The sequence below is a fragment of the Saccopteryx bilineata genome, chromosome 3 (assembly GCF_036850765.1).
Source record: "Saccopteryx bilineata isolate mSacBil1 chromosome 3, mSacBil1_pri_phased_curated, whole genome shotgun sequence".
NCBI classification, from domain to species: Eukaryota; Metazoa; Chordata; class Mammalia; order Chiroptera; family Emballonuridae; genus Saccopteryx; species Saccopteryx bilineata.
Window position 1 is genome coordinate 302,640,497 of NC_089492.1, and position 21,489 is coordinate 302,661,985.

Consider the following 21,489-nt stretch of genomic DNA (forward strand, 5'->3'; position numbering starts at 1 on the left):
CATCTTTGCTCCAATGGAGCCTTGGCTGCGGGAGGGGAAGAGAGAGACAGAGAGGAAGGAGGGGGGGTGGAGAAGCAAATGGGCGCTTCTCCTATGTGCCCTGGCCGGGAATCGAACCCGGGTCCCCCGCACGCCAGGCCAACGCTCTACCACTGAGCCAACTGGCCAGGGCCTATCATGTACTTCTAAAATAAAATTAAATGATATTTTCACGTGTAAAAACTAAAAAAAGAAATTTCTTCCTCCTATTGTTATAATTGAGACCCTTGCTTTTTTCATAAATACCCATTGCCTTTGTCTCCAAATTGAAACACCATTTGGGCTTCTGTCTGAATCAGCGCTTCCCAGGTAAATCAATAGCTCTTCCTATTGAGCTCAAATAAATGATTATTGCCTCTCGCTTTGAAAGGCCTTTTTATTTTTAGGTTAACACTTAGAAAGCAATGAGTAGCTGGGAAAGGGAAGATGAATAAATGTTGTACTTCTAAGGTGGAACTACTCCCTTAATTCATCAATGTGCCCTCCTTAGCTCCTTAGAAAAATGGGATTATGCTCTTCCCATCTGGAGAAATAATTGAACAGAAGCTTTTCAATTCTCTTGATTACTTTCTCTTCTGTGAAACATAGCACTTTAAAAACCTGACTGTTGTGACCCATTTATCATGATTTACTAGGGGACAAGTTCACTCAGCCTGGAAGACAGACACATTCATTTCTGGGTTTGTTTGTTTGCTTGTTTGTTAATTAACCTACCTGCTCTCAGGGTCAGTGAGTGTCCAACTTTTCCAGAAATCCCAGCATTTTAATAATTTTTTTAGATTTTTATTTATTCATTTTTATTAGAGAAAGAGAGAGAGAGAGAGAGAGAGAGAGAGAGAGAGAGAGGAAAGAGAGAAGGGGGAGGAGCAGGAAGCATCAACTCCCATATGTGCCTTGACCAGGCAAGCCCAGGGTTTCTAACTGGCGACCTCAGCACTCCAGGTTGACACTTTATCCACTGCGCCCCCACAGGTCAGGCCGGAAATCCCAGCGTTTTAGATGTTACTGCATGCTTGCCCAGCCACTGTATTGTGCCAATACCACTTTTCCGGTTTTGATAATGTCCTATAGTTATATTACCACTGGGGGAGGCTCGCTGATCGGTACATGGGAACTCTGTTGTTTTGTAACTCTAAGACTGTTTCCAGAAATAATTTTATTTAAAAAAAAAGTTTTTCTTGGACGTGATTTCAGATGAGACAGATCTTGGGGTGGGCGGAGTCGTAGCAACACACACCCCATTTATGGGGAAGATGTTGTCACTGATGGCGTCTGGTTTCCTGAGTTGATTGCGAGAAGGAAACTGTATGCCAAGTGGTGTGGAGAACCAGAGAGTCAGAGCAAAACGTCTCCCTGCACATCCCGGGGATAAAGGGGAGAGTAGGAGAGCTTCGATCACCCCAGTCCGCCTTCTTTCTTTAACTCTAAAACTGAAGACGGGATTTTGGCCTGGATGAAAGGGACGCTATGATCACAGGATTCCTGCCTCTGCTTTGCCTTGGTGAGTCTCCAGGACTGGGAGGGATGGGTTTGGATAGGTGAGAAAACTCCTGGTGGCATGGGAGTCATCATGGGAAGCATGACAAGTACAGAAACGATGACTTATGTGTATTGGATACATGTCACTTTTCAGAGTGTTGTGGGCTGTGACACCCTCATAATGACCTCTTTTCTGATGTTCACACAAAAATATGAGGAACCCAAGGTCCAGAGATTGTGGTAACACCCTCTATTTACTCAGCTGAGAAATTCAGAGCTCCGATGGGATCTCCAAATCTGTATCTCCTAAACACCAGAGTTTTGCCATGACTGCTTCATTGGCACATAGGAGAGCAGGGTCTACAGGGTGTGAACAGCTGTGGGTCTGGGTACCAACCAAAAATAGAAAAACAGTGCTTGAGGATCGTGGCTGAGAAGAAAATTTTCTGACTGGCCCTATCCTCAGCCTGCTTTTAACCACCCTCAACTGAACATGATGCAATCAAACAGACCCCAACCTATAAAAAGATTGACCTGGATCATAATCTTGGGTTGGACTCACCGGAACTCTCCACTGTGAACCAACAGCTCCACCTCCCTAAGCCCCTAGCTCCTCCTTCGTGAAGGGGCAGCATGTGTGGAGAGGGTATCAGGACTTATCATCTGTCCCAGTTCCTTTCTCCTTCTGGATACTGCCCTTCACTTTGGGGCTGTGCTCCTCTCTCACACACTTGAACTTTAGAGGTGGCTATCGTCACCATACGCCAGACCTCCAGCTGCAGGGCAGAGTACGCTGGGCTGTCCCTCCCCATATTCATTTCCTGTACCACAAACTCTCTCCATTTGATTGAGGGAGAAAACCCTCCCCAACCCTCCACGGTAACATAACCATGGCATCATTTAAGTGATAAGGAGAAACATGGCAATCCCAGAAAATAGGAGAGAAAAAATATAGGTAAGTGTTCAACGATTTATAGATGGTGAAAGGACTAATCATAAAAGCGTTGTTATAGTTCCCAATGCCATTAATCAGGAAGGGTTGCTGGAAGGCTCTTCATAAACATAACTTCTGAAGGGCAAACAATGAGACAAAAATTAAAGGTAAAAAAATAAACCCAGAGAAATGCCTGGAAGAAACACAGCAGATCTTTAACAAATGAGTCACGCGTTCTCTGCCTCCTTTGTACCCAAAGACAAGCACATTGTTTATTTCTCATGTGGGTTTCTCTCCCAGGGCTCTGTCTGGGCTTTGAAGATGGGCACAAGAATGGTGAGTTGTCTCCCACATAAACTCTGTTTTTGCATCCCACGTTTCATGACATTTTAAAAAATTATTTTTCAGTTACAGTTAACATACAATATAATATTAGCTTCAGGGGTATACCATAGTGGTTAAGTATTTGTACACTTACAACGTGATCTCCTCAGCAACCCTAGTCTCCTCTTGGTGCCATCCATAGTTATTACAATATTATTGATTGTATTCCCTCTGCTGTACTTTACATCCCCATGAATAAAACTGCCAATCCGTGCTTCTCAATCCCTTCACCTCTTTCACCCCTGACCACCCTTCTTTCTGACAGCTTTCAGTCTGTTCTCTGTATCCACAAGTTTGTTTCTGTTTTGTTTATTTTATTTTTTTTAGATTCCATGTATAAGTGAAATCATTTGGTATTTTTCTTTCTCTGTCTGATTTATTTCACTGGGCACAAGACCCTGTAGTTCCAACCATATTGTTGCAAATGGCAAAATTTCACTTTTTTTTATGGATGAGTAATATGACATTTTCCCTTTAATTCTCTGAATTCCAGGAGAATGTTCATGGTCATTAAAATAGTCAAGTGAAATATATGCTTGCACAACCACATGCTGTACATCTAAAACTACTATACAATATTGATTGTAAACTGTAATTGAAAAATAAAATTAAAGATAGAGTCCAACTAACCCTGAATTCTTTCCAGAGACACTTCCCAAACCCTCCCTCAATGCCTTGCCGGGATCAGTGGTTGAACGCAGTAGTAATGTGACCTTGAGGTGCCGGGCTCCCTTCCAGAATGTGACGTTCATGCTGGGGAAGTTGCAGGACCCTGGGTACAGGAAGGAGCAGAGCTCAGCAGGACACTATGCTGAATTCTTCCTCGCAGACCTGGAGCCTAAAAATGCTGGGATGTACTTTTGTACCTACAAGACCATGGGCTCCCACGAGTGGTCAGAGAAGAGCGAATACCTGAAGCTGATGATCACAGGTGAGCAGGGCAGCCTCAAATGTTTTCCTTGGTGTACTGTACACTTTCCTTGTTCTGTGATGGGACCTTCCAAGGGGAGATGGAATCCAGAAAACAAAATGAAAGAGGTGACACCTTGAGTGCAAGGAAGTGGTGAAATGGAAACTGAGTGTGGGGACAAAACTCTCATCAGGGCTTCTGAGTTGGTCTCAATGATGTGGATGTGGGACAGTGTTTTTATTTTTTAAAAGTAGTTCTTTTTCTAAAAGCCTTTCCCATTGCCTGACCAGGCAGTGGCTCAGTGGATAGAGCATCGGACTGGGATGGGGAGGACCCAGGTTCGAGATCCCGAAGTCGCCAGCTTGAGCGTGGGCTCATCTGGTTTGAGGAAAAGAAAAAAAAAAGAGCTCACCAGCTTGGACCCAAGGTCGCTGACTCGAGCAAGGGGATACTCGGTCTGCTGAAGGCCTGCGGTCAAGGCACATATGAGAAAGCAATCAATGAACAACTAAGATGTCGCAATGAAAAACTGATGATTGATGCTTCTCATCTCTCTCTGTACCTGTCTATCCCTATCTATCCCTCTCTCTTTCTCTCTGTCCCTGTAAAAAAAAAAAATTTCCCATTGATTTGAGAGAGAAAAAGAAAGAGGGAGTGGGAGAAGGAGAAGAAGAAAGAATGAAAAAGAGAGAAAGAAAGAAGTATCAACTTATTGTTGCATTTAGCTGTATCCGTTGTTTCATTTCGTTATCTGCTGATTGACTGCTTCTTGTATATGCCCAGAAGGGGGATTGAACCTGCGACCTTGGTGTACCAGGATGATACTTCATCTACTGAGGCACTCGGCCAGAGCAAGAAACAATGTTTTAGAATAAAGGTGTTAATTTTTTTAAAAATTGAGGTGCAGCAAGACCAAGGGATTAAGAGACAATTGTCATTGGAGAGCTAGTTTGGTATAGTTCCCAAGAGATGGGGCACACCATGCTATGCAGGGACACATGGAGAAGCACCAGTGCCAGGAAGCAGAGGGAGGAAGAAGACTGCGGGAAAGAGCTTGGCGTTGGGGCACAGAGGGCGCCCCAGGTTATCTAGGACACGGCCCTGGGGCGATTAGGGCAGGGGGATAGTTGCCCTGAGTGTGAAAGCCCAACAAAGGAGGTGGTTGGGAGTGTGGGCTCTGGATAGGTTGGTTTGGATTTAAGAGGTGTACTTGAGGGAGAATAGCTTTCTGTCTCTAGGAATTGGCTAACCCTATTTAGAGGGAATCCCTGTAAAGTCAGCAAGGTCTCCAAATGTCAAAGCATCAGATGTAGAAAATAAGACATGGTTAATTCAGAGAGATGGGTGAGGATGTCCCCAGCTCTGGTTCTTCCCTTCACCCTGACTGTCTTCTCCTCTTCAAGATCCTGCCTAAAACGTTTTCTCTCAGTTAATGTAAAGCCTGAGGTGACTCCAGGTCACAGTATGACACTCTGCTATCTGAGTCCATACAACAGAACTGAATTTATCATTATAGCTCTGCTGAAAACAGGAATCCTAGCATCATTACAAATTGAGAAACAAATAAAAAATGAAAATGGGCATCATAGTGGCATAAAACATCATTTGTTTTTGTCACTCAGCACTTATCCACCTGAAACCTGTATGATTATGTTAACTAGTGTCACCCTCATAAATTCAATTTTTTAAAAAGTGCCTCTGTGGGAATCATAGGAACCAGCACCATATGCCAAGAGACCGGGGAGAAGTCTCACCCACCTGTGCATCAGGTAATGGGCAGACAGACCTCAGCACAAGCTGTGGAACCTACAGGGGACTGTGAACCAGATCCAGCTCCCCTTTGTGGTCTGGGAGTGCCTGAAAAACATGGATTTGGGTAACCACCTATGGATGAGAGAACCTTTGTGTGAGTCTACTAACCAAGACTGGATCGTGAAGAAATAGAAAATCTGAACAGTACAATAATGGGTAAGGAGATTGAATCAGTAATTAAAACAAAACAAAAAATAAAAAACAATTTCTAACAACAACAACAAAAGCTTAGGGCCAGATGGTTTCACGGGTGAATTCTACCAAACATTTAAAGAGAAAACAATGCCAATCCTTCTCAAACTCTTCCCCCCCAAAATGAAAAGGAGTGAACACTACTACGCTTACTTTACCCTGACACTAAAGCCAGATGAGGATACTACAAGAAAAATAAATTACAGACCAGTATCCCTGATGACTAAAGATGCAAAAAATTCTCAACAAAATATTAGCAAACTGAATCCATCAGTACATTGAAAGGATCATACGCCATGATCAAGTGAGATTTATCCCTGGATGCAAGGATGGTTTGACATACAGAAATCAATAAATGTGATAAATTCATAAGATGAAGGATAAAATCATATGATCATTTTCTTAGATACTGACAAAGCATTGGACAAACTATAACATCTTTTCAAGATAAAAACTCTCAACAAAGTGGGTGTTGAGAGAACATATTTTAACAGCATATACAAAAGACCATATACAACAAGCTGACAGCTAATATGATAAAAGGTTGAAATCTTTTTCTCTAAGGTCAGGTGTCCACTCTCACAACTGCTATTCAACACTATACTGGAAATGCTAGCCAGAGCAATTAGGTAGGACAAAGAAATAAAAGGAATTCAAATTAGAAAGAAAGACATTAAATGCTCACCCACAGAAACATGGGCATTGTTATAAATATTTGAAAGAAGCAAATTAATAGGTGGCAATTGAGGTAAGCGATTTCTCCAAGGTCAGTGAGACTATTGTAATTCAGATTTATTGCCTTTTCTAGTATTCAAATTCTAGGATGGTGCTTCTTCATAATTCCCTTTATTTTCTACATCTTCTATGTATATATGTTACCTGTGCCTCTTAAAACTTTTCAATACAATTTTTTTTAGTCTTGGAAGTCATTTCAATAGTAAGTATATAATATGTGAAGTCAATTGCTGTTTATAAATTATAAGAAAAAAGTGAAAAATTGTCTTTAAGAATGTTATGCTCTTATATAAAGAAAATTCTAAAGACTCAACTAAAAACTATTAGAACTTATCATCAAATTCAATAAAGTTGTAAGAAATCTTTATGGACATGATTTGAAGGTTAAACACACAATATGGTGTACAGAGATGTGTTGTAGAACTGGGCTCCTTAACCAGTGTCATCCCAATAAAATCAATATGAAAAATAAAGTTGCAAGATATGAAGTCAGCATACAGAAATCAGTTTCATTTCTTTACACTAATAAAAAATATCTGAAGAAGAATGAAAGGAAACAATCCCATTCACAATAACATCAAAATCAATATAATACTTGAAAATAAATTTAACCAAGGAAGTGAAATATCTGTACACTGAAAACCACAAAACTCTGATGAAAGAATCTGAAGATACAAAGAAATAAAAAGATATCCCACGGTCATGAATCATAATAATTAATATTGTTAAAATGCCTATGTTACCTAATGCCATGTATACATTCAGTGCAATCTCTATCAAAATGTTAGTGACATTTTTCACAGAACTAGAACAAACAATGCTGAAATTTTTGAAAAAGACAGAAGACCCTGAATAACCAAAGCATCCTGAGAAAAAAGAACAAAGTTGGAGGTAGTACCTTCACTGATTTTAGACTATACTACAAGGCTATTGTAATCAAAGCAGGCTGGTACTGGCATAATAATAGACACAGAGATCAACAGAACAGAATAGAGAGCCCAGAAATAAACCGTCACATATACAGTCAACTAATATTTGACAAGGGTGCCGTGAATACTCAATGGGGGAAGGATAGTCTCTTCAACCAATGGTGGTGGGAAAACTAACCTCATGCAGAAGAATGAACTTGGTCCCCTGTCTTACATCATTCACAAACATTAACTCCAAATGGATTAAAGACTTAAACAGAAGACTTCCAAACCATAAAACTCCTAGAAGAAAACATACGGGGAAATCTTGATATTGGTCTTGCCAATTTTTTTTTTTTTTTACAGGGAGAGAGAGTCAGAGAGAGGGATAGACAGGGACAGACAGACAGGAATGGAGAGATGAGAAACATCAATCATTAGTTTTTCATTGTGCATTGTGACACCTTAGTTGTTCATTGATTGCTTTCTCATATGTGCCTTGACCGCAGGCTTTCAGCAGACCGAGTAACCCCTTGCTCGAGCCAGCGACCTTGGGTCCAAGCTGGTGAGCTTTTGCTCAAACCAGATGAGCCTGCGTTCAACCTGGCGACCTCGGGGTCTCAAACCTGGGTCCTTGGCATCCCAGTCCAACGCTCTATCCACTGCGCCACCACCTGGTCAGGCCAAAAATATTTTTTGATATTACATCAAAATCACAGGAAACAAAAACAAAAATAAATGTGTGAATACATCAAACTAAAATGTATCCACACAGCAAAGGGAACCATCAACAAAATAAAAAGGTAACCTACCATATGGGAAAAGAATATTGGTGAAATGCTGATGTCCTCGGTGAAAGAGATGACGGGACTAAGAAGTACAAATTGGTAGCTATAATGTAGTCATAAGTAAATCACAGAAGATATAGTCAATAATATTGTGATAGCTATGTATGGTGCCAGTTAGGGTATGGAAATATTGAGGGGAGGAGCACTATGTAAAGTATATGATTGTCGAACCACTAAGCTGGACACGTGAAACTAATATATATATATAATTCTTAAAAATGTTTCAAGTAAAATAAATAAAAGCAAAACAAAATAGTGGTGCTCTTTCCTGGGCTAGGGAAGATTGGTAAGGATTAGGGGTGGGAGGGGGGAAATTAGTAGTTTTACTCATAAATATTTCTGATAATAAAAACAATATCAAACTCCAGGAGTATTAAGAAGAGTACCTGCTCTTGTTTGGAGACCCAGTAAAGCATTCTCTTCTCTGCTTCCCAAAAGGTCTGTAAGTAGAACATGAACACTTATACCTGTGAGGTTCCCATATAATCATTATGACTACTTTTCTTGCGCCTTGTTTTCTAGATAACAGACCTGGAGCTTCCTCAAAAAAAACAGGTAAGATAATTAGAGAAGAGGTGTTTTTACCAGTCACATTTACCTCACGAGGGGGGGTATCCCTTTTAATTAAAAGGCACAAGGAGAATCTTAATGCCCACTTCCCCAATGCTTTGGGAGGAACTACTACTGCATTTTGGAGGAGATGACCTCTAAGGCCACTCCTGAAAATCCTGGTGAATAGAACATCACCAGGTACATTGCCTGCCATCTTTCACAGTGAAGATGTAGAGTGTTTTGAAGCCTAGGGGCACATCTGTGTGTCTGGCTTAGGGAACGGGACCAGGATCCATGGAGTCCAGGTACTTTGGGGATTTGTGGGATCAAGGACTTGATAAAACTTTCAAGTTCTCCAAAATGGTGAATATTGAATTCTTTTTCTCTGATGTTGCTTTTTCATAAAGAACTGACTAAGATTCTGTCTTCATAGGTTCTTGTAAAAAGTAGGGCTCTGGGAGCTTTAGACTGAAACAGGAACTCATCCAGATGTTAATGGCATCTAGGCACTTAATCACCCTTCCTTTCAGCAACTCATAACCTCTATGCCATGTTCTCCAAAGAGCCAAAATTGTTAAAGGTTGTCATTAGAGCCTCTGCTGGTATCATTCTTTTTTTTTTTTTTTTTAGATAGCCTTCAAGGTGTCTTTGCAAAATAAGCATTAGTCTTTGAAAATGTTCTTATTCCATAGCGGGTTAGGGACATGACCACTACTCCAGCTGTAGAACCTAGTTCACACCAGGAATGTTTTCTTGAAAAGATCTGAAATCGGACAGAGTTGAGGAGCATGGAGGTGTCAAAAATGAGATGGGAAGTCTAGTGATGTGAGGAAGGGAAGAGGTAGAGAAGCTTTTCTATTTTTAGATCTTGTATAATTTATTTTCTTTCTTTTCTATTGACATATAATTCACAATCCATAACTGCACCCATTTAAAGTGTACAATTCAGCAGCATTTATATATTTGCAAAGCGATGCAACCATCCCCACTAATATCATATAACCTCCAAAAGAAAATTGGTACCCACTGAGCAGTCAGTTCTCATTCCCCTTTCACACCAAGCCTGGCAAACCATTAACATGCTGACTGTATGGTCTTGCTTCTTTGAGACAGTTCCTATAAATGGAATCACACGATATGTGGTCTTTTGTGCCTGGCTTCTTTCATTCAGCATCATGTTTTTAAGGTTCATCCATGTTGCCATGTGTACCAGGGCTTTGTTCCTCTTCATGGCTGAATAGTATTCTACTGTGTTGATCGATCGCCTTTTGGTTCTCCATTCACCCATTGTTGGTACCCTCTGGCCACTCTGAATAGTGCTGCTGTGAACAGGGGTGTACAAACATGAATTCCCACTTTCAACTGGGTTCTAGCTACGAGTAGACTTCCTGAGTAGATTTCCTGGGATGTACGGCAACTCTATGTTTAACTTCTTGAGAACCTGCCAGACTGCTTCCCAATGTGACTGCACCATATTCTCTTCCCACCAGCCGCATATGTGGGTTCCAACATTTCCACATTCTTGCCAACCCTTGTCAATTTCCTTTCATTTTATCATAGCCATGCAAGTGGGTTTGCATGCCATTTTTAAAAATGTATTGAGTTCACACTTATAACACCACTGTTTTAAACAGAATAACAAATCTTTAAGCAGCCTGTGAATGCACGCCTCTAGGCTGCCAGAGAAGGACCCTATGCTCCCACTCCGTGCAGATTGATAATGAACTTCATAACCTAACTTTGGCACATGGCCAGGCTTTCTTTCCAGGGCCTAGGTCAAGGTGTATCTCATTACTTAGATTCCTCCAGACCAACATCATAGACCCTTTGTAATTTATCTTGACTATTTGTAAATAGATGTGTGACATTTGATCAGGATATGTGGACATCTCAGGGCAAACCCAGATCATAAGCCTGTGGGGCCATAGGAAGAGACAGTTTTGCAATAATTCACTTCTCATTTCTAGCAAATTGTTATGGGAGAGAAACTGTAAGCTGGAAAAGAGGAGAAATGAAAGGTTAAGGCAGGAGTGATGCCTCTCTGCTGCCATTGAAGGTCCAGGGACAACTGTTCCTGCCCTGTGTTTACGTGTCCATGCAGATGTCCTTATAGAATTGGTGCTTTTGAGGGTTTTTTTGGGTTAATGCTATCAGAGGCAGACTCTTTTTTTTTTCTGAAGTGAGAAGCTGGGAGGCAGAGAAACAGACTCCTGCATGCACCTGACCGGGATCCACCCCGCTATGCCCACTAGGGGGCGATGCTCTGCCCATCTGGGGCATTGCTCCATTGCAACCAGAGCCATTCTAGCACCTGAGGCAGGGGCCATGGAGCCGTCCTCAGCACCTGGGCCAATTTTGCTCCAGTGGAGCCTTGGCTGCAGGAGGAGAAGAGACAGAGAGTAAAGAGAGGGGGGAAGGGTGGAGAAACAGATGGTTGCTTCTCCTCTGTGCCCTGATCAAAAATCAAACCCAGGACATTCACATGCCGGGCTGATGCTCTACCACTGAGCCAACTGGCCAGGGCCAGAAGCAGACAAATATTCACACAAAAGTGGCATTATGGGGGGAGTGGGGAAGAAGGACTTTGAGGAGAGAAGACTAAACAACGGTGGGATATTCTAGTCCCTCAGCTCACTCCTGCTGGAAAGCACAGGAGACAGAGAAGGGCACAAATACGGGAGGGAGCTAGGACACTCCTGTCCTCCCCAAATAACAGTCATCACTAAAGGGGTGATCCTGCGGCACATAAATTCCAAGGCATCTGGGATCCTTCCAGATGCAAATGCTCATGTAGGAAAGGGAAAGAAGCTATGATCTAGAATGGAAAAAAGTGGCAAAGGCGCCTGGGGGAACACAGGTGCGAAAGCAACCACAGCGGCTATTACGGAGGGAGGTAGGGTGGGTGGGATACTGGGTGGGAAGACTGTCTTGTTGCTGCAATCCCGTTATCCTGCACAACGAGGCAGACTCCCCACAGGGTGCATGAGCCAGTGTTTTCATCATCTCCTCTCCACGTTGGAGATCCTCGTCTTCCTTCAGCTTTATTGAGGTACATACTGACACAATGGTAAGATAGTGAATGCGATGATTTGGTATACATATATGTTGTGAAAGGATTTCCCCCATTGAATTGATGAACACTTCTCTCACCTCATCTATTTGCCTCTTTTTCTCCCCTTGGCTGAGAATGCTTAAGATATACTGCGTTAGCAAATTTCAGTTATGCAATCCAGTGCTGTTAACAATAGTCACCATGCTGTTCCTTAGGTTCTCAGAGCTTATTAATATCTTATAACTGAAAGTGTGTACCCTTTCACCAACCTCTCCCTGTGTTCCCCACCTCTCAGCTCCTGGAAACCACCATCTTGCTCTCTGTTTCTTTCTTTTTTTTTTTCTTTTTTTCTTTTTACAGAGACAGAGAGAGAGTCAGAGTGAGGGATAGACAGGGACAGACAGACAGGAACGGAAAGAGATGAGAAGCATCAATCATTAGTTTTTCATTGCGCATTGCAACACCTTAGTTGTTCATTGATTGTTTTCTCATATGTGTCTTGACCACGGGCCTTCAGCAGACCGAGTAACCCCTTGCTCGAGCCAGTGACCTTGGGTCCAAGCTGGTGAGCTTTGCTCAAACCAGATGAGCCCGCACTCAAGCTGGTGAACTCGGGGTCTTGAACCTGGGTCTTCCGCATCCCAGTCTGACGCTCTATCCACTGCGCCACTGCCTGGTCAGGCTCTCTGTTTCATTTTTAAAATAATTTTTATTGATTGATTTGAGAGAGAGAGAGATGAAGGGAAGGAGAGAGGGAGAGAGAGAGAGTGAGCAACATCGATTTGTTGTTCCAGTTATTTATGCATTCATTGGTTGATTCTTTTTTTCCCTTTTGAGAGAGAGAGAGGGACAGACAGGGACAGACAGACAGGAAAGGAGAGAGATGAGAAGCACCAATTCTTCATTGCGGCACCTTAGTTGTTCATTGACTGCCTTCTCAGATGTGCCTTGACAGGGGGGAGGGGCCGGCCTCCTGCTGAGCCAACAACCTTGAGCTCAAGCCAGTAGCTGGACTCAAGCCAGAGACCATGAGGTCATGTCTATGATCCCACACTCAAGCCAGCAGCCCCACACTCACGCTGGTGAGCCCAAGCTCAAGCCAGCGACCTCGGGGTTTCAAACCTGGGTCCTCAGCTCTATCCACTGCACCACCGCCTGGTCAGGCTCATTGGTTGATTCTTGTATGTGTTCTGAAACCTGCAATGTTGGTGTATTGGGATGACGCTCTAACCAACTGAGCTGCCAGGCCAGGGCCCTACTCTCTGTTTCTATGACATTAGTATTATCATTGTTGTTGTTGTTATTTAGATTCCACGTGTAGGCAATACCACACAGTAGTTGTCTTTTCTCACTTGGCACCAACGCCCTCGAGGTCCATCCATGTTGTTGCAAATGGCAGGCTACCCTTTTCTTTCATGGCCGAGTAGCATTCTGTTGTATATACATACACCTCATAGGAAATAATTTCTGAACTGGGTGAGAATTTGGACTTTCATTCGCCTGTGATTGGACTTGCCAGTAGCTCTGAGCATTACAGCTGGTTGGGTACGCGTGTTACCTCACCAGACTATCTGTTCCCTGGCGCAGGTTTGGAATATCATATCTCTCCACTATTGACACCCAGTGGCCATCCCAGAGCTGCCCTGACCTTGCAGCAGACTAGCCTAACAGGTTGGACACACCAGGATTCCAGTCTCTCCTCCCTGTGAGACCTCAGGGGATTCAGCTGACTTCCTGGTACTCGGTTTACTTAGGAATGATATGGGAATAGTTCACGTATCGTATGTGCTTATTGCCAAGATGGGAAAGCAAGCCTGCATGGCTCGCAATAAACGATTGCTATTACTGCAATCAATGGAATATTACTGGACATTTCCCACGTGTGAGTCGTGCTTTAGAAGTACTGACCCATTTAATGTCCAGGAAATGAGCTATTATTGTTATGTTTGCTTTGAGTGGAGAAGATTAAACAAAATGCTTAAAGCAATGGGACATTCCTGCTCTGAGGTGGCAGCTCTACTTTAAAAAAAACAAAAAAACTTTATTTTCCAGTTATAGTTGACATACAATATTATATTAGTATATTAGTTTCAGGTGTACAGCATAGTGGTTAGCCATTTATGTACCTTACAAAGCGATCACCCCATTAAGTCTTGAACTCCCTGGCACCATCCCACGGTTATTACAATGTTATTGATTATATTCCCTGTGCTGTTCTTTCTTTTTTTTTTTTTTTTTTTTTGCATTTTCTTTTGCATTTTTCTGAAGCTGGAAACAGGGAGAGACAGTCAGACAGACTCCCGCATGCACCCGACCGGGATCCACCCGGCACGCCCACCATGGGGCGATGCTCTGCCCACCAGGGGGCGATGCTCTGCCCATCCTGGGCGTCGCCATGTTACGACCAGAGCCACTCTAGCGCCTCAGGCAGAGGCCACAGAGCCATCCCCAGCGCCTGGGCCATTTTTGCTCCAATGGAGCCTTGGCTGCGGGAGGGGAAGAGAGAGACAGAGAGGAAGGCGTGGCGGAGGGGTGGAGAAGCAAATGGGCGCTTCTCCTGTGTGCCCTGGCCAGGAATTGAACCCGGGTCCTCCGCACGCTAGGCCGACGCTCTACCGCTGAGCCAACCGGCCAGGGCCTGTGCTGTTCTTTACACTCCCATGACTGTTCTATAACTACCAGCCTGTATTTCTTATTCCCTTCACCTTTTCCACCCAGCCCACCAACCTGGCTCCCATTTGGCAACCATCCGTTTTTTTCCTCTGGATCTGAGTATCCTTGTGGTTTGTTTGTTTGTTCATTTATTTTGTTTTCTAGATTCTGCATAGTAGTGAAACCACACAGTACTTGGCCTTTCTCTGTTTGACCCCACAATTCCATTTCCGGGTATTTATCTGAAGAAATCGTAAACACTATGCACCCCTAGGCCCATGGCAGCATTATTTACAATAGCCAAGATATGGAAGGAACCTGAGTATTCGTCGATAGACAAGTAGATTTAAAAAGCTGCGGTATAGGCCCTGGCTGGTTGGCTCAGTGGTAGAGCATCAGCCCAGTGTGTAGATTTCCTGGGTTTGATTCCCAGCCAGGGCACACAGGAGAGGCACCCATCTGCTTCTCCACCCTTCCCCCTCTCCTTTCTCTTTATCTCTTTCCCCCCCCCACACACACACACAGCCAAGGCACCACTGGAGCAAAGTTGGCCTCAGCCAGGGGGCTGAGGATTGCTCCATGGCCTCTGCCTCAGGTCCTAGAATCACTCCAGTTGCAACCAAGCAATGCCCCAGATGGGCAGAGCATCGCCCCCTAGTGGGCATGCCAGGTGGATCCCAGTTGGGCGCATGCAGGAGTCTGTCTCTGCCTCCACGCTTCTCACTTCAGAAAAATACAAAAAAAAAAAAAAGCTGTAGTATATTTACACAATGGAATACTACGCAGCCATAAAAAGGGATGAAATATTGCTAAACATTACCTGTTCTGCTAAAATCCATTGGGGTGTTTCAGGAGCCAAACTAACTCTTTGACCTGCTCTTCTCCCTCCAGACTCCAGAATAATCTTCGTCTCCGCCTTTAGCTGTATCATCATCTTTCTCCTCTTTCCCTCTGTCTTCCTCATCTACAGATGCAGTCAGCACGGTGAGTTGGGTTTTTTTTGTATTTTTCTAAAGTTGGAAACAGGGAGGCAGTCAGACAGACTCCCGCATGCACCCGACCAGGATCCACCCGGCATGCCCACCAGGGGGTGGTGCTTTGCCCATCTGGGGCATTGCTCTGTTGCAACCAGAGCCATTCTAGTGCCTGAGGCAGAGGCCATAGAGCCATCCTCAGCGCCCCGACCAACTTTGCTCCAATGGAGCTTTGTCTGCGGGAGGGGAAGAGAGAGACAGAGAGGAAGGAGAGGGGGAGGGGTGGAGAAGCAGATGGGCACTTCTCCTTTGTGCCCTGGCCAGGAATCGAACCTGGGACTCCTGCACGCCAGGCCAATGCTCTACTACTGAGCCAACCAGCCAGGGCAGCACAGTGAGTTTATAGAAACACCGGTGAAAGCCACTGGGGAAGGGGAGTAAAGACAAGGAATCTCTCATTAGGTAAATTCCTTCCTGTGTTTTTTTTATAGGTTCATCACATGAAGAATCCACCAAGAGGTACATATACTTGGCGGGTCTCACACTGCATCCTTCAGAGACCCCATTTACCCAAACTCCATTTCTCATGCCCAGCCCCACCCTGTTCCCCCTGGCAACCGCCCCTCAGAGTCTGTGCTGTGACCTTCCTCCTCTCCTCTCCAGAGCCCTGATCCACCCTCCAAAATCTTCACATCGCATACTTTTTTTTTTTTTTTTAACAGAGACAGAGAGAGGGATAGATAGGGGCAGACAGACAGGAACAGAGAGAGATGAGAAGCATCAATCATTAGTTTTTCATTGATTAGTTATTGATTATTTCATTGACAACTTAGTTATTCATTGATTGCCTTCTCATATGTGCCTTGACCGTGGGGCTACAGAAGACTAACCCCTTGCTGGAGCCAGCGACCTTGGGTCCAAGCTGGTGAGCTTTGCTCAAACCAGATGAGCCCGCGCTCACCCTGGCGACCTTGGGGTCTTGAACCTGGGTCCTCTGCATCCCAGTGCGATGCTCTATTCACTGTGCCACCGCCTGGTCAGGCTCATATCACATACTTTAATGTGCATTTCTTTCTCTCAGAACTAGCCATTCCGAATTTTCCAAGCAGGAGGCTTCAGGTAAGCGATAAGGGGAGAACCTGGGAGAGAATCATGGGATAGAAGGACTCTTGCCATCTGTGAACTGAGTTGTTGTTCCTCATTTGCATGTAGATTCATTGAAGCTGGAGAGGGCATCGTTCTCGGTGAGTTCTCCGCGTGGAATTTCCCCCACAGCTCTCTTAGCACCCAGGCTGGTCCCGTCTGCTTCCCGGTTCAGCCCACACTCTGCTTCTATGGGTGCTCCAACTCCCAATTAGGAGGCCAATTAACATCATGCTGAAAAACATGTGCTTTGACCAAACTCCTAAAATCAGAAAGGAGGATGGTACTTCCCAGGGGCTGCAGGTTGTGGGTTGGGGGAGGAATTGGGGAGATGATGTTTAAGGGTGCACACTTGAAACTCGTAGATTAATGTCCTAAAGATCTAATACCAGCATTATCATTATAGCCCACAATATGTATTACAAAATTTAAAGCTGCTAAGAGGATAGATCTTAAGTATTTTCACTATACACACAAAAAAAGTAATAATGTGCCAGTATGGAGATGTGAGTTAATGCCAAGGTGGTATCCAAATGGCGATGTATAAATGTACCAAATCAACGATCTGTAAGCCTTAAACTTATACAATGTTATATGTCAATTATATCTCAAAAAACCAACCAAACAACAACAAAAAAGCGCCACGTACTTTGAATGACAAAGTAGCTGATTCTCAGCTCCCAAAGTCTCTCCTCATCACCAGTGTGGTCTGAGAAAGATCATGAAATCCCTGTGATTTGGATCCTTCATTTCCTCCCATATCTTGTGGGAATAAAAATCCCCATTTAAGAGGCTCGTGTAAATCTAGCAATGTCATAAACATAAGGGTTTCCTGGAGTTTCCAGGAAATTTTCAATGTCAGATGGACAGCATGAAAGCATCAATTAACAAAGTTAATTTCCATCCATCAACTTTTTTACTATTTTAAATACCGATTAGTTGGGATTTAACATTAATTATTATTCCATCTAAGAGCAAGACCAAATAACATTTATACAGTTTTACACAGGACACAGAGGTTCATTGAATCATCCTTTAAGCCAGAGCAAATAGAGGATTATCAAAAGGTACAAATAGTTTACTGTCTCATTTAAAAAATACTTACGCATGTTGCATTTATTTAGATATCTATATAGTATACATATACATATATTTAAAGTTATTTGTTTTTTTAAAAAAAGCATAGTTCACAGGTTCACAAATTGAGTACCAGTTAACAAATCTCATCCATTTCAAATGTTGGATTAATGGTATCAGTTAAAAAATATTGATAATAATATTATTATAATAATATGCTAGGCATTGGCCATGTGGCTCAGTAGATAGAGTGTTGTCTCAATGCAGTAAGGTCATGGGTTGGATCCCTGTTCAGGGCATGTATGAGAATCAACTAGTGAATGCACAACTAAACAGAACAACTAAGTGGAACAGTGAGTTGACACCTCTCTCTCTCTCTCTCTCTCTCTCTCTCTCTCTCTGACTCTTCCTTCCCCTCTTTCTCTCAAATGAATTAAAAAAAATTTTTTTTGTAAGTGAGAGAAAGGGAGATAGTGAAACAGAGTCCTGCATGCACCCTGACCAGGATTCACCAGGCAACCCCCATCTAGGGCCAATGCTTGAATCAACCGAGCTATCCTCAGTGCCTAGGGCTGACACTCGAACCAATCAGTCCACTGGCTGTGAGAGGGGAAGAGTGAGAAAAGGGGGAGAAGGTAGGGGAGAGAAGCAGATGGTTGCTTCTCCTGTATGCCCTAACTGGGAATGGAGCCTGGGACATCTATACGCCGAGTGGATACTCTATTCACTGAGCCAAATGGCTGGGGCCAAAAGAAATTTAAAATATATAATATTATGATGTGGTACCTCCAGGTACTGGAATACTATTAAGCTATGAAAAATGAGGAAACTACTGATAGATGTGATACACAGGGTATACTTCAAAAACACTTTGCTAAATGAAATAAGCCACAAACAAAAGGCTATATATGGTATTTCTCTATATAAAATCTCTAGAAAAGATAAATTAGTAGTATGGCTGGGGTGGAGGTGGGGGTAGGGGTAGGACTAGGGCAGGGGTTAAGAACCTATGGCTCACAAGCCAGATGTGGCTCTCTTGATGGCTGCATCTGGCTCACAGACAAATCTTTAATTAAAAAATAATAACATTAAAATATAAAACATTCTCATGTATTACAATCCATTCATTTCCTACCGCTCATGTTCATGGTTGCAGGTGGCTGGAGCCAATCACAGCTGCCCTCTGGGATAATACCAAATTTTTATTGGATAATGAGAAACGTACATGTTCGTTGTATGGCTCTCATGGAATTACATTTTAAAATATGTGGTGTTCATGGCTCTCTCAGCCAAAAAGTTTCCCTACCCCTGGACTAGGGTGTAGGAGAGCAGGGTTTAACTGCAGATGGGCAAAAAAATTGGGGGATATGCATGCTCTCTAAGTGTAGCTAGTGATGGCTTCATCATTCAACAAACTGACTACAGCTTATCCAATTGTACCCTTATAACTGGGGGACTGTATCGGAATTTAGTAAGGAAATTTTAAATTGTTTCCTTATAAGTAATATCTCAATAAAACGGTTTAAGACAATGATATAATATTACATTACCAGTAGATGTTCTCATAGGATGGTAGTTAGTTTTTTTAAGAAAGAGAGAAGAAGGGCGGAGAGAAAAACATCAACTTGTTGTTCCACTTATTTATACATTCATTGGTTGATTCTTGTATGTGCCCTGACCTGGTATTGAACCTATAACCTTCGCATATCAGGACAATGCTCTAACCAACTGAGCTACCCGGCCAGGGCTAGGACAGTAGTTCTTATTCTCAAAGGCAATATGTGTAATGATTTTCCTTAGCACCAGCTAGGATTGGTTGTTGGTAGCATATTAGTAATACTAGAACCGAAGTCCTCATCCTTCCCGAGACACAGCCGTTCTAGAATGTCTACTGGAACTGTCTGCCAATACGAAAACGTCCTGTAGCTGCACTGTCCGCTACCACAGCCCTCAGCTGCATGTGGCTATCCCCTTTGAAATACATCTTGTCTGATGCACTTTAAAACTCAGTTCATTGAAATCTAAATATGTGGCTCACGGCTACCACACTGGACAACTCAACTCAGAATGCCTGTGTGTATCCATCTCTTTTCCCCAAAGACTGAAGACCCCCAGGATGAGACCTGTGCTGACCTAAAGGACAAGAAACCCCCTGAGCCAGCTTCTGTCCCCTCCGAGGAGCCCTCAGGATCTTGTGAATGCGCAACATTGGATGTTTAGGAGGCCGGCCAGAGCCGCTGCAGGAAGGACTGCTCCCAGGGGAGGAGGGTTTGGAGTCAGGCGGCCGAGATAACTAGAAATCCACGTCTCTCTGTGTCTTCGGCTCATCCGTAATAATAAAATTAAGTTCTTTCTTCTTTTTAAAGTATTTCTTACTGCTTGGCCTGTGGTGGCGCAGTGAATAAAGCATTGACCTGGAATGCTGAGGTCACTGGTTCAAAACCCTGGGCTTTCCGGGTCAAGGCACATAGGAATGCTTCTCATTCTCTCTCTCCCCCCACCAAAAACCAATAAATAAAATCTTTAAAAATATAAAAAATAAAGTATTTTTTGCTGATTGATTTGAGTGAGAGAGAGCAAGACATCAATTTGTTGTTCTACTTTTTTTATGCATTTATAGGTTGATTCTTGTATGTGCGCTGTGCGGAGATCAAACCCACAACCTTGGTGTATCGGAACCATGCTCTAACCAACTGAGCTACCTGGCCAGAGCGAGATTTTTCTTTTTGTAATTTTTATTTATTTATTTATTTAAACAAGAGAGGAAAGGAGAGAGAGAGAGAGAGAGAGACAGGAATATTGACCCATTCCTGTATGTGCCGTGATCCAGATGGAAACGGCAACCTCTGCACTTTGGGAAAATGCTCTGACCAAGTAAGCTATCTGGCCAGGGCCAGGGCCAGTTTTTTCTTCTTGCTTCCACTCCTCTCAGAAATTACTGGATAGGTTTTGTCTAAAATCTGGAGAGTGACTTTAGTATGGTTTGGCTTAAAACATAGGCTAAGAATGTGTACTATTTACATGGGCTGGTGGTACTCATAAATACTTGTGAATGGCACCACATAAACAGAAAATACTTTCCCCAGAGAAGGCTGCGGTCAGGTGAGGCATTCCCTAGACACAGGGATTTTGAAAAGGAGCACAAAACATGAGCCGCAAGAGCAGATGCTCCATTCTGAGCTCACGACAGCAGCCCTCTGTCGCATGCAGCTGGGTAAGCAGCTGTGCTGGGGTCATGATTCTTCCACGCTGTGCTGAGTAGAATGTAGTCTCAATTCAAGACCAGCTTCCTGTCTGACATGAGTGCCATTATGTTTCTGTTTATATTATTTCCTTGTTATTAAAGTCACAGGTCACAGTGAAGTTAGACTTACAGAATATAGGTGGATTTTGTCACGTGGTGCCCATAACTTAATTTATGTGAAGACATCAAACTAAAGATTTTGTTGCATGTGGACTGTTTTTGTATGTGACAGCAGCACCAAGTGACATAAATACAAGAGCTTTGCCGCCTGACCAGGTGGTGGCGCAGAGGATAGAGCGTCGGACTGGGATGCTGAGGACCCAGGTTCGAGACCCCGAGGTTGCCAGCTTGAGCGCGGGCTCATCTGGTTTGAGGAAAAGCCCACCAGCTTGGACCCGAGGTCGCTGGCTCCAGCAAGGGGTTACTCGGTCTGCTGAAGGCCCGCGGTCAAGGCACATATGAGAAAGCAATCAATGAACAACTAAGGTGTTGCAATGCGCAATGAAAAACTAATGATTGATGCTTCTCATCTCTCTCCGTTCCTGTCTGTCTGT

The 21,489-nt window shown here is 43.3% G+C and overlaps 1 protein-coding gene across 4 annotated transcripts; it reads left to right on the top strand.

Annotated features, from left to right (window-relative positions):
• Positions 1-1,319: 1,319 nt before the first annotated feature.
• On the top strand, positions 1,320-20,199 carry LOC136331988 (V-set and transmembrane domain-containing protein 1-like). 4 transcript variants are annotated; one of them, XM_066271191.1, is made up of 9 exons: positions 1,320-1,540; positions 2,753-2,788; positions 3,483-3,767; positions 8,610-8,679; positions 15,468-15,481; positions 15,963-15,990; positions 16,553-16,590; positions 16,684-16,715; positions 19,792-20,199. In XM_066271191.1, exons 1-9 carry the CDS (start codon positions 1,507-1,509, stop codon positions 19,909-19,911), a joined length of 657 nt encoding a protein of 218 aa, XP_066127288.1. In that variant the 5' UTR covers positions 1,320-1,506; the 3' UTR covers positions 19,912-20,199. The 4 variants fall into 4 exon arrangements, with proteins under 4 accessions (XP_066127288.1, XP_066127287.1, XP_066127292.1 ...); XM_066271190.1 differs by lacking the exon at positions 8,610-8,679 and adding an exon at positions 8,764-8,796 and having other exon boundaries at positions 1,324-1,540; positions 15,389-15,481; XM_066271195.1 differs by lacking the exon at positions 8,610-8,679 and adding an exon at positions 8,764-8,796 and having other exon boundaries at positions 1,326-1,540; positions 3,666-3,767; positions 15,389-15,481.
• The last annotated feature ends 1,290 nt before the right edge of the window (positions 20,200-21,489 follow it).